Source organism: Metopolophium dirhodum, chromosome 1 (assembly GCF_019925205.1).
Source record: "Metopolophium dirhodum isolate CAU chromosome 1, ASM1992520v1, whole genome shotgun sequence".
Classification (NCBI taxonomy): domain Eukaryota; kingdom Metazoa; phylum Arthropoda; class Insecta; order Hemiptera; family Aphididae; genus Metopolophium; species Metopolophium dirhodum.
The window spans coordinates 86085671-86098550 of record NC_083560.1 but is presented as its reverse complement, the minus strand read 5'-3'; the positions used below and the strand labels follow the sequence as shown (position 1 = coordinate 86098550).

Here is a 12880-nt window from a genome sequence, read left to right as displayed (position 1 = left end):
TTTGCAGTATTATTTGTAACAATTATACATATTTGGTTAGTTTTACAGTATACTTCTGTTGATTTCAGTGACATAATCAGAGGGTAAGGTAAAGCCCCAAACAACTTAAAAAGCTCCCTAAAAATACGAATAGAATACATGTTGGGTATTTAAATGTTTTTTATTTTTTACAAGTAATATACAATCTGTATCATTAAGAGTAATATACTCAGGAAAATAATTTGATGAAAAAAGCCACCCATTGATGACACTTTCTGTGGTTACTTAATTAATTACTTAATTTTTTTTTTTTTTACTATAACAAATCACGACACCACTCGCGCTTTAGGGGTCTTGGGGGATTACCTGGTATGGTAGCGGAGACCAATTTTTTGATAAATGGATTCCAATGAGTGCTTAAGTGGTTGTAGAATCTTTTAAAGAAACATTTGGATTCCTCTGCTATTATTTTTAGTTTTAGGTCTGAATGAAGGGAACAATTTGAGACGTAGGGAGGTGCATTTGTTAGTTTCCTTAGAGCAATGTTTTGGAATGCTTGAATTTTGTTAACGTTTGTTTTTTTTTGCACTACCCCATAACTGCAGACCGTCCACATTGGTTTGAGTAGACTTTTATATATAAGAAGTTTTGTGGGCGTGGAGGTATATTTATTATTGCATAGTACCGTTTTAAACATGCGTAGGCGATTATTTAGAGCTAGTCTTTTGGTTCTTATATGGTGGGCCCAAGTAAGTCTTTGATCAAGTGTTAGACCAAGGTATTTAACAGTAGGAGAGGTAGGAATGGGTGTACCATATAGAGAAACATTTGGACACGGAGCCTGTCTGAGGGTGAAGGTAGTGTGAATAGATTTACTTTGATTAATTTTGAAACGCCATATGGTAAACCAGTTTTCCATGTAGGCAAGATGATTTTGTAGATTTGAAGAGGCAGTGAAGGGATTGTTGTTGATGGAAATTATTGCTTTGTCATCTGCATAGTCGGCTACTGACGTAAAAGGAGTGGTTGGTTGGGCTGAAGCATAAATGTTATAAAGAATAGGGGATAATATGCCACCTTATGGAACACCAGCGCTTATAACTGCTATATCGGAGAAAGCAGAACCGTAGCGAATTTGAAAATGACGTTCTATGAGATACGGTTTTATAATTAGTTAGTAAGCAGGTGGAAGGAATTTTTTAAGCTTATACAGTAGGCCATCATGCCAAACTCTGTCAAATGCTTGAGAGATGTCTAAAAACACACACGTACAATATAATTTTAGTTCCAGTGCATAGGAAATAGCGTCAACTAATCTGTGCACTTGGTGTATAGTCGAATGAGAAGCACGAAACCAAAATTGGGTATCAGGCAGTACGTTATTTTCAATAATAATGGGTAGTATACGTTTTAGAATTAACCTTTCTAGTATTTTAGCAAAGAATGGTAAGAGACCAATTGGACTTTCAATAAAAACATTTAAAATGAAATACTATCGGTTTTGATGAGCATTTTTTGTTCTTATGAAGTCATTACAATTAGAATTAATGAAGTCCTTATATATCATCATATGCTCTATTCTATATACATTTCACACAATGATTAAAAAGTTTGGTCCATTAGTAAATTTATGGTGTATGAACTTTGAAGCATAGCATAGAATTTCAAAAATATTAGCCAATTTCTCTATGACCAACGTAATATTTGTATGAGTTTGGCTATTAGGCAACAATTACTTCTCAACAATCTGTTTATTAAGAGAAATTTAGAAAATACTATTGAATCCGGTTTTTCTAATAATCTAATTAGTGACACTGATTTCCAAAATACAAAAAGATTTATGGTAATAGATTCTTTAGATTCACTTATTAGTTGTTTTTGGATTTCTATTAAAGGTACTAAGTATCAAACCAAAATGGTCCTTACTCTTGATGTAAACCAAAATAGTCTCTCCGAGTTGAGTATCATAAATTATATATATTTTTATAATAATACATTAGTTGTATTTAAATGTTTAAAATGAAATACTATCGGTTTTGATGAGCATTTTTTGTTCTTATGAAGTCATTACAATTAGAATTAATGAAGTCCTTATATATCATCATATGCTCTATTCTCATATTCCTAATCATATTAGTGTACTGTCAAATGGCTCAATATATGTTACATTGAGAAGTGCTATTTAGTATTATTGTTATACACTTTTGCAGTAACTATAAGTTTATTTACATCCTTCAGATTCATACAATCATATTATTAATATTTTTAATTGTCACTTTTGTTTATGTATACATTAAAATTTAGTATGTATTATAACCAAATTATTTTAATAAATGTATATAATATAAAAATTCAAGTATTAAAATATTTGAAATATAAGATTTTGTGTACTAACAGAGTTATAACATTTTTGTAATAATTAGTAATTAATCAAATATTCATTTGCTTCCGAATACTTAAAATAACATAGTTTTAAGGTATAGGTATTCAAAATGTCAAGTAATGTACAATCTATATACCTTACTAAACTGTAATAATTATGTGATCATGTTTAATAATAATAAAAAAATTTGAAATAATAAATGATGTATATTTTTTTTTTACATTTAAATACCCAGTTCTGCGATAGCAGTCATCCGGTGCGCACGCGTTCTCTCTGTGCGCCTCCAATGTGTTTACTGTTCTCCTTACCTACCTCAAATTTCACGAATTTGCTTACAGGTTGTTAGGGTGGTTCTTAATTTTTAAATTAAAAATTGTTGATGCAGGACCCTCCCATTTTTTTAAGTGTTATGAGAAAATAATTTGTGGTGAATTTAGTTATGATGACTTATCTCCTTCCCGTGCCGCAAGAAGGATGAAAAATGATTAAAGAGAGTAGTTTTATGGTTTTCCCGATTTAATTCAAAAACTATTTCCCGTTATTATAAAAATATATATAATTTATGATACTCAACTCGGAGAGACTATTTTGGCTTACATCAAGGTAAGGACCATTTTGGTTTGATACTTAGTACCAAGATGGATATATATCCACCTTGCTTAGTACCTTTAATAGAAATCCAAAAACAACTTATAAGTGAATCTAAAGAATCTATTACCATAAATCTTGTTGTATTTTGGAAATCAGTGTCACTAATAAGATTATTAGAAAAACCGGATTCAATAGTATTTCCTAAATGTCTCTTAATAAACAGATTGTTGAGAAGTAATTGTTGCCTAATAGCCAAACTCATACAAATATTACGTTGGTTATAGAGAAATTGGCTAATATTTTTGAAATTCTATGCTATGCTTCAAAGTTCATACACCATAAATTTACTAATAGACCAAACTTTTTAATCATTGTGTGAAATGTAAAATAAAATGATGCTTAGGTCTGAGATGTTGCTTACTAAGTTTAAAATATAGATCATTATGTTCTGCATCAAGTGTTTGGATCAGTTCACAACACTCTTTGTGTAATGTTGTAGATTTATAGCAATATTATCTAATTTATAAAATGTTGTAGGCCCACGCAAACAATGCAGGTGGGAACTAATAACTACCTAGCTTTATAATTAAGAAAAAAACAATGAGATAATAGGTAAATTTACTTGAATCATACTAATGCCGGGTTATTGCATGAACAATCATTAAACATTTATTGAATCAATAGTGAGCTAATGGTCCCTTCATGATTTAGTGGCCTATGATTGGTCAATTAAATTAATTTTTCATGCAACCCGGCATACGTATAATATACTTAATAGTTAATACTACATATTCTATCATTAAAAATATCAAATAAATGTATTGGAAATACGGAATGTATTTCTGTATTTCATAATTAACTTTGATTTTATGTACCTACTTACAGTTTATTTTAATTTATATTGTGTAGTAAATCCTTAATATATTATGAAACCTTACCTATAAGCTTTTAATATGTAGGTGAACATTTTATTTCATATACAGTAGTCACTCGATAATTCGAAAAACTCCATAAATTGAACTAAACGCTAAGTCCCCTGAGAAAACCTCTATAATTAGAAAAAAATACATGTATTCCGGTCTCCTCGATAATTCGAAATGTCTGTCCGTGCCTACCTCGCTGAAAGCCGAGCCTACCTCGCTCACGTTTTCCACAATACATACCTACATTATACATAATATTATTATTACAATAGTAGAATAACGCATTATATTTAAATGTATTACAACTATTATTCAACCCACATAGTTTCCAGCTTTACACTTTTTAATGTCAAAATAAATTTGTAATATAATATCATTGATTATAAATACTAGTATTAATAGTATTTATTATCAACGATAATATTCATAAGAAAAACAAATAAGTACTTATATGTTTATTTATTTATATTTACATTTTGTGTTGTATATTATCAGCTATAGCCTATAATATAATATTATGTACTATACTCATTGAGTTTAATTATATTCTAATTTATAAACCTACAAAGGATGGGTGAGTACTGGATTTAGTAAGGAATTATAGTACAAGACTAACTTCATCTTAATATATGATATTTAATAAGAATAATAACTTCTATAATAAGTATTATATTAAGTAGTCAATATATTAAAAGGTGGTAGGTCATTCAAAAAATGTAACAATAACCTATAATAAACACTATAGGTATATAATATATAGTGGCATAGTTTATGTTTTAGTTTTTTTCTTGTACTGTTTATTCACTTTTACAGTACCTATAATATGTATACAGATTTCAAATATAGTTTAATATTATACATAATATATTATAATATAATTATTATGCATATTCTCAAAGAATTTACTATATTTGTTTATTATGTGACAAATTGATGATGGTTATTGAATTAAGTACGAGAAGTTTTTAAGTTTATTAATATCATTGTAACATCAGCTGCTGATCAATGTAATCAAAAACCACCCCCCTACACTAAAAAAATTGAGCACTTCATCCGACACGAGTACTGTCGTACTGAGTACAGGAAATAGAATCAAGCGAACGTATATTTACGTATAGGTTCACGAATGCACGATAGGAACTAACTAATATTATTGCAGTTAGTATATTACGGCATAAACCATATTCTAAGCTTCGAAAAAATTCGAATAAATCCCCAGTCCCCAACAAAATGGCCAAAAAAGGGGTTCCGTGGTGACTTAAAAAAGTTTTAAGCAGCGTAGTACCTATGACGTTGTCTGCTTAACATTATAAAAATATATTTACTATAATATTATCGTCAGTTTTTCTATTAAATATTATAATAATGGTTTCTATACAACATTTTAAACAAAATATTTTGAAAACCACATTTCTTTAATATTTTTTAAATAATAAATGTGAAGTGTTATGGTAACTTTTAAACTATAACAATTAAAAAGGAATATTATGATAACATTTGAAAAATGTTGTTCAAATATTGGTATAAAAAAAAACGTTAATAAAACAATATAATAACATTTGCACTAAAATATTTTAACGCAATATAATTTATAATGTTATTATAATATCAATATTACTATAAATTTCTGTCTGGGTATTATATACCATATTTATGTTAGTTACTGTTATTATTAATCTTAATTAATTATTCGCTATTTTGTATATTTAATATCAATTAATCCGTACTCTGTTCACTTTTTTTTAATCAATCCGTTAAATTATTTAGTTATAATGTTTTGATTTAAAACTGTTACTGGGCTTTGCTCGTTTAAATTAAGAAATAAAATAAAATAAGTAATTATTTAATGTTGATTAATATAAATAAAACGTTGAAATTAAAAATATAAATATAAGTAAAGAAGAGTAGATACAGTTTTAAATTTAAACAATTGTAACTGATATATACATCATGTATATGGGAGCTTACCAATTGCGCTTAAAATTACCTTTTCATATACCAGTTGCGCTCAAAACATTTTAGGGTCGATATACTGGGTCGCTGTAAATTGCGGCCCATTTTTAATTTTTTATGTAAATTGCGGCCCGGGCATATTTTGTACATACGTAAACTGCGGCCTGGGTATATTTTATACATACGTAAATTGCGGTCTGGGTATGATTTTTATTACCTACCCAAATATATTTTTCATTTATAAGTAATTACGTCTAAGCCTTTTTTTGCAAAATCAATATTTTCCTTCTCATTTTTCAGACTTAGGACTGTCAATATAACTGTATCAATATTGGTATGATTAAAAATATTGGTTTTGCTGTTTTTTTGTTTTTAATTGAAAAATATATAATTAGCAATTAGTAATAATGTGCCTGTAAAAATGTGTATGGTTAAAAAATGTATTATTAAATTAATTTAATATAAAAAATTTGTAATTATTAAGAAACTGGTAAATATTTGTAAAACAATTTTCGCACATAGTCTAACGTAGTAATTTTTTTTTGCTTGCAATTCATACATTTTGTCATGTATAAATGTTTCTTTTTCAGTCATTTTCTTGCTTTTTGTTCCCCGACTTCTCAATGTGATATGCGTATCACATCGCATGTTTTTTAAAATGTCAATGAAATTGAATATGTTTGGGTGTGATGAATTGAATGAGCTGTTTAATTTTTTATGAAAAGATTCACAATTGTTTGATGTCCGCATCGTTGATGATACAAATTCGGCCCATATTTGTGGTGGAAACACTGCGTCGTTGGTTAAATATGTTTCTAATTTAGTTAGTAGTTAGTAAATTGTACTATCCTATTATCTTTTGGTTGCAATGCCATTACATCATACGCAAAACAATCTTCAACCATATCATGACTTAAAAAAGACAGTCCAAAAAATTATTTAAAAAAATTACTTATACCCGTATTATTGTTTGAAACGGTGCTCGTACTCTACGTGGCACCGCTGCGTAATGATTGATAGCTATTCCTTTTGTTTCAGTATAAAATGTGTGTGTTTATTTCTATTAAGAATTATATATTTTACAATAAGTGGGAGGGGTCCGAGGGCCAACTGGTCACCGGGATCCCCGTACAAGAATGTGAATGTTTTGTTAGTACAATGTTTGATACAATTTATGGGATGGGAACGAGACTTAAACACACCGGGCCCGCTTATAAAAGTGGCGTCCGCTCTATGAGTCTCGTCCGGTATGCGTGGCCGTAACAGGCGCGCTTGGGGTGGTCTATATATTATGTATGGTTGTCCTGAAAAGGACAATTTCTATATAATTCCCGTGGCTATCCGACAATATAGCTGTCGGTCGGGATAAGTTCAGCTTCGGTGTCGTTGGAGCCGGTGTCCCCGCGGTCTCGGTACACTTATTACGACGTCGCCCGTATTTACGCTTTGACGTGGATTGTTAGCACTTCGAGGACGTTCGTCAGGTGTCTGTGGGTAAGACAATGCCTGATAGCCGATCAGGCACGTAGCTAAGGGGGGGCCAGGGTGTGCCTGGCCCACCCTATTATGTGTCCGGCCGTAGGCCGGCCCACCCAAAGTATTCAGAGGGGCCCATTATTATACGGGGGCTTTTAATTTTAATGAAATTTCAAATTTTTAAATTTTTAATATTGTCTAAATATTACACAAATAAAACCAAATATATCGGGTTAATTAGAATCTAAAATAAGTTACGTAACTAAATTCAATCCATGTCCATTTCTGGAATAAAATATGTATATTTTATTACATTTAAATTCTGTTGCTACTAAGAATCGGTTATAATTTATTTTTATAAGTCATAATATCGTCAACAATTGATTAGGAAATAATTACTATTTAAAGCCCAACGCTGGTACCATACTATTATAGTATACTAGCATGTCATGTTATTCTTATCTTATCTAGACAGTAACTGTTGTATACTTTTATGTCTATTTTTAAAATACTTTTGAGTAAGGGTATCGTCATTATGTTGATTCATGGAGAATTATATTATTATTATGGTCGTCAACTCGTCTGTCGAACAGTCGAACACTCACATTCAGCGCACGCGGCACGCCGTACGCACGCCCAGGTATTTACCTTAATATTTTAAAATGGCACCTCCAAGCGGATGTGCCAAACGTAAAATTAAACTAAAAAAAGAAGAGCAAACCAAAAAATTAGCCGGGTCTCTTACACGGTTTGTAAAATCAAAACCAAATAGCTTGGTGGTCTCAGTAGATTTGCCTGCAGCACATACTGATGCTAATATTGGTAAGTAATAACTGAAATAAATAAGATTTGTTTTACACGTTTTATACAATGTTCTATAATTTTATTTTAAATTTTATATTAAATAGGTATATTTAATATACAATTTACCTATATATAGCATGTAGGGTTGGTTATAGACACGAGCAGTTATAGCTTTTGTTATGTTTTTGTTTTTTCCTGGAATATAGTTAATACAAATGAAGATACTAATTTGGAAACCAATAATGCCGAGAATAATGCAATTGAGTACATTGAACGTGAAACTGATTCTGAAACGTCTGAAACGGAAATGAAAATGGATCTTTCTTTTGATTCTAATGGTATTTTGTACATTTTTTTATTAATTCCATTTAACTTAATAATATGTAATCGTTTAGTTTTAACTTTTAAGTTTATAAAGATAATTATTTTTAAATAACAACTCCTCATATAAAAATACAATATCAAAAAACCACTAGGTATATAAGAACTAGTATGATTTAAAAAAAACTAAATATTTTATAGTTACTTAGAGAAGACCTAAAATAGGGTAATAGGTAGTAGGTACTATAATTAAATATTTATATTTAAATATATTAAATAGAATATCATTTTAAATAAATATATTAAACATTTTATGGGTAATTAATTAATTTTTAGAAAAGTAGGTTTTTGTTTAATGATTAAAAATAACCAACATAATAATAATAATAATAATTATTATTATTATTCTATAAATTTAACAATTTTTTTTTTAATATTTGAATATGATCATTGATCAGATAAAGAGTTGGATTTAAAAGAATTAGAGTTTCCAATGGATAAAAGATATTTTCAAAAATAACAGTTAAAAAATTAAAAAAAATTAATTAAAAATATTGTATCGGTTTAAATTGTTTTTTTTCTTTTTTTTGCAATGTGATATAACCACTGTATGATTACAACATTACACGTTTTCTTAAAAAAACTATAAAGAAATAAAATATAATTTTGTTCGACCATAACTTATGGTTAGGTTAAAAAAAAATATATATATATTCTAAATATTATTTCACTATAATATTCCCAATTTTAATATTTATTTAATTATAAGAGTATTCAACTGTCAATTCTTTTTCAAATGCAGGTTTTATCAATACGAGCAGTGACGATTTTGACAGTAGTGACGAATCAGAAAAATGTGAGATTGAAAGTAATTCTACAACTAATGAAGTAATATCGCTCCTAATCCTACTTATAACTCGATTGATAAAGTAATATCTGGACCAGGAGATCTTTCTCAGACATTGGAAAATGGACCAAATCAACCTAAATTGGTATGTTTTCCCAAAACAAAGTATGGTAATCGGATGAGACATTTTTCTCTGAGTTGGTATAAAATATATAATTGGATTGAGTATAGTATCATCAACGACTCTATTTTCTGTTTTCCGTGTCGATTTTTTTTAAAGAATAATAGAGAAAAATCCATTTTTGTGAATGAAGGTTACAATAACTGGAAAAATGCATTGGGTAGTAATAGTGGTTTAAAAAAACACCATATGAGTAATGATCATAAAACTTCCCATGCAATGTGTACATCTTATTTAGATATGAAAAAAGCAGGTAATGTTTCTGTGGCCTCTCTAATAAATGATGGACATCTGAAACTAGTAAAAGAAAACCGTAACTTCATTAAATCAATAGGAAGGGTTTTGTTGTATACAGCAGTACAAGGCATAGCTCAAAGAGGTGATAATGAAGGAGAAAGCAGCCTCAATCGTGGAAATTTTGTAGAACTTTTGAACCTTATGGAAAATTTTAATGATGAATTTAAATCAAAAAGAAGATCATTACCAAATAACGCCAAGTACACCAGTCCACAGATTCAAAATGAAATGTTGTAAATTTTTAATGATATGATCCAAGCCATAATAAGTGATGAGCTACAAAAGTCTCAATATTTTTCTATTATAGTAGATGAAACAAAAGACATAAGCAAAATAGAGCAGATATCAGTAGTTATAAGATACTTCTTGAATGGTGTAATTTATGAGCGTTTTATAGGCTACCGAGCAGCTGAGTCATTATGTGCTAAATCTCTTCTTGTATATATTAAAGAAATTATTGCCAATAGTAATATTGATATTATGAAATGTGTTTCACAAACTTATGATGGGGCCAGTGTAATGAGTGGACGGTTGAATGGGGTTCAAGCATTGTTTCGTGAAGAAGTACCTCAAGCCATTTATGTGCACTGTTATAACCATAGACTTAATCTCATTATATCCGATGTTTGTAAAAATGTAACAAATGTAAAAATGTTTTTTGGTATAGTGGAGAATTTATATATATTTGTATCCGGTTCTTCTGTACATGCAAAATTTGTTAAAATTCAAAAAGATATGAAATACAAATCTATTATTGAGCTAAAAAGAGTATGCTTGACCCGATGGACGGCACAGGTATTTGCTTGTGTTTCATTAAAGAAAGTATTGAGCCCTCTTCTGGTTTTATTAAACAATTTAATTAATGAAAAAAGTGATAGAGCAGCTGAGTCAAAAGGATTACTTCATTTGATAGATTTCAACTTCATCTTTAATTTGGTTATGTTCTGTTATATATTAGGACTATTTAAAAATACAAGTGACTATTTACAGAATGTAAATGCAGAAATGGCTGAAAGTTTAACTTTAATTTCATCAATAAAAACTGTTTTTCAAAGTATGAGAGATGATGACTCGGAAATTAATGTCACTTTCAATAAACTTTATATTGAAGCTACTAATATTAGTAAAGAAAACAATATAACAATACCTACTCAAGATTCAAATAAGAACAATAGAACAAAAAAAATCCCAGAAAAGTTTCGGCAGTTTATTCTTACAGAAGAAAGTTTTTTAGAAAAACAGAAATTCATTTCAAAGTCTGATTTGAAACTTAATTTATTTTTACCAACATTAGATTACATAATTAATGAACTTGACAAACGATTTACAAATAATACAAATATACTATCTTCCATATCTTATTTGCATCCACAAAATGAAAATTTTTTAAATTATGAACAATTAAAACCTTTGGCCCTTCACTACAATATAGATTTAAAAATGTTCCAGTCAGAAATTAAAATACTACCTACAACTATTAAGAAATATGAAATCCAAAATAATATAAAAACTAAAAGCTTAATGAATCTGGTCGATCTCCTTGAAAAATATAAAATAGTATTTAATGAAACTTATAAATTAACCATTCTATCAATCACTATTCCAGTATCCAGCGCAGCATGTGAAAGGACTTTTTCATGTCTAAGAAGATTAAAAAATTATATGCGAAATTGTATGTCAAATGACCGACTCGTCAGTTTGTCAAGTATTTGTATAGAAAAAAAAATTGCCAAAAGTTTGGACCTAGATGATTTTGTTAATAGATTCTCTATTAAACATAAAAATAGAAAAATACTGTTATATTAGAACATAAATTATATTAATTGTATTTAATTTAAAGATTATGTCTATATATTGAATACCTATTTGAATTTTATTATTATTAATTATTATAATTATTAAAAGTATTATTTGTATTTGATTTTTATTTATGTATTTTATCAATTTTTTTTTTTTATTACACTTATTATTGGCATAATGATAAACTATGGTATTTTTAGGTTATATACTTATATATTTATAGTAATGATATTCTGATAACTACCTTTTTATAATATAAAAAGGTAGAGGGCCCACCCTTACAAGGTACAAGGTAATATATTTAGATAGGGGGCCCATCTAACATTGGCCCACCTAGTGAATATTTTCTGACTACGTGCCTGTAGCCGATTGGCCCTGAGTGGTGCTAAACAAGTACACGCCGTCAGTCGTATGATATAGACAACCCGTAATTCGTTGCCGGTGGGGTCGACGTTGTCGGCGGTCTTGCTCTCGTTTCGTAGCTGGTCTCGTTGGAACGTTTGGTAGCTCGCTTCTCTAACAAGCTGAATGTTCCGCAGATCGACGTTGTCGGCGGTTTTGCTTTCGTTCCGTAGATGGTCTCGTCGGAGCGCTTCTATCACAGGCTTCGTTGTGTCTTGCTAGGAGATGTTGGTTGTTAGAGGGTTTGAAGTGAAGTGTCCTTACATTGGGGAACGCACCGGTATATATACCCGTTCACCGCTGTATTCCGGTTTCTTATTGGTTGACAGCCCTTTGGATAGGCAATCTCAACTACTCTCGTTTCGATGGTCACTGGGTTATAATGGTGTTGTTTTCCATCGGCAAAATCCATATATCTATTAAAAGTCTCATGTTTCCTTCCATCTGATGATATATGTTGGTCATGAGAATGGCCGTTTTAGTGGTGTGTATTTATGTGTGTATTTGTACCGTAACATGTTTTTGTAATCATTACTTAACCCCAGCTGCTGTATTTTCCTGTACCAACTTTGACCAAGGTGAAATCTACACCCTTTTACTTCAATAGAAGGCCAAACATGTCTTGCAGCATTGTGAATAGCCTTTTCAAAATCGGCATACAACCGAATAGGACTGAATTGTTAGTTATTTTTTTTACACTCTATAATTAAATGTTGAAATGCCTCTAAATAGCATTGTGTAGTCTTCGAAGGTAGTACAATATAAACGAGTGGAACATTAGACTGATTTATTGTACAATGAACGGTAAATAATTGATGGTATCATTTCGGACAACTTTCGAATGTACCATCTACAAATATAGTGTCCAAATTGCATAGTACTTTTAAATTGCTTAACGTAGAGAAACCTACTATATTTGTTTC

General features: G+C 29.7%; 1 protein-coding gene across 1 annotated transcript; it reads left to right on the top strand.

The window, feature by feature from the left end:
• The first annotated feature begins 10274 nt into the window (after positions 1 to 10274).
• LOC132942968 (zinc finger MYM-type protein 1-like) lies at positions 10275 to 11380 on the top strand. Its single transcript, XM_061011702.1, has 2 exons — positions 10275 to 11203; positions 11362 to 11380. The coding sequence occupies exons 1-2, from the start codon at positions 10275 to 10277 to the stop codon at positions 11378 to 11380; spliced, it is 948 nt and encodes a 315-aa protein (XP_060867685.1).
• Positions 11381 to 12880: the final 1500 nt, after the last annotated feature.

What these genes read in the sequence shown, in the direction of transcription:
- LOC132942968 (XM_061011702.1), top strand. Translation starts at nt 10,275, where the DNA reads ATGAGTGGACGGTTGAATGGGGTTCAAGCATTGTTTCGTGAAGAAGTA.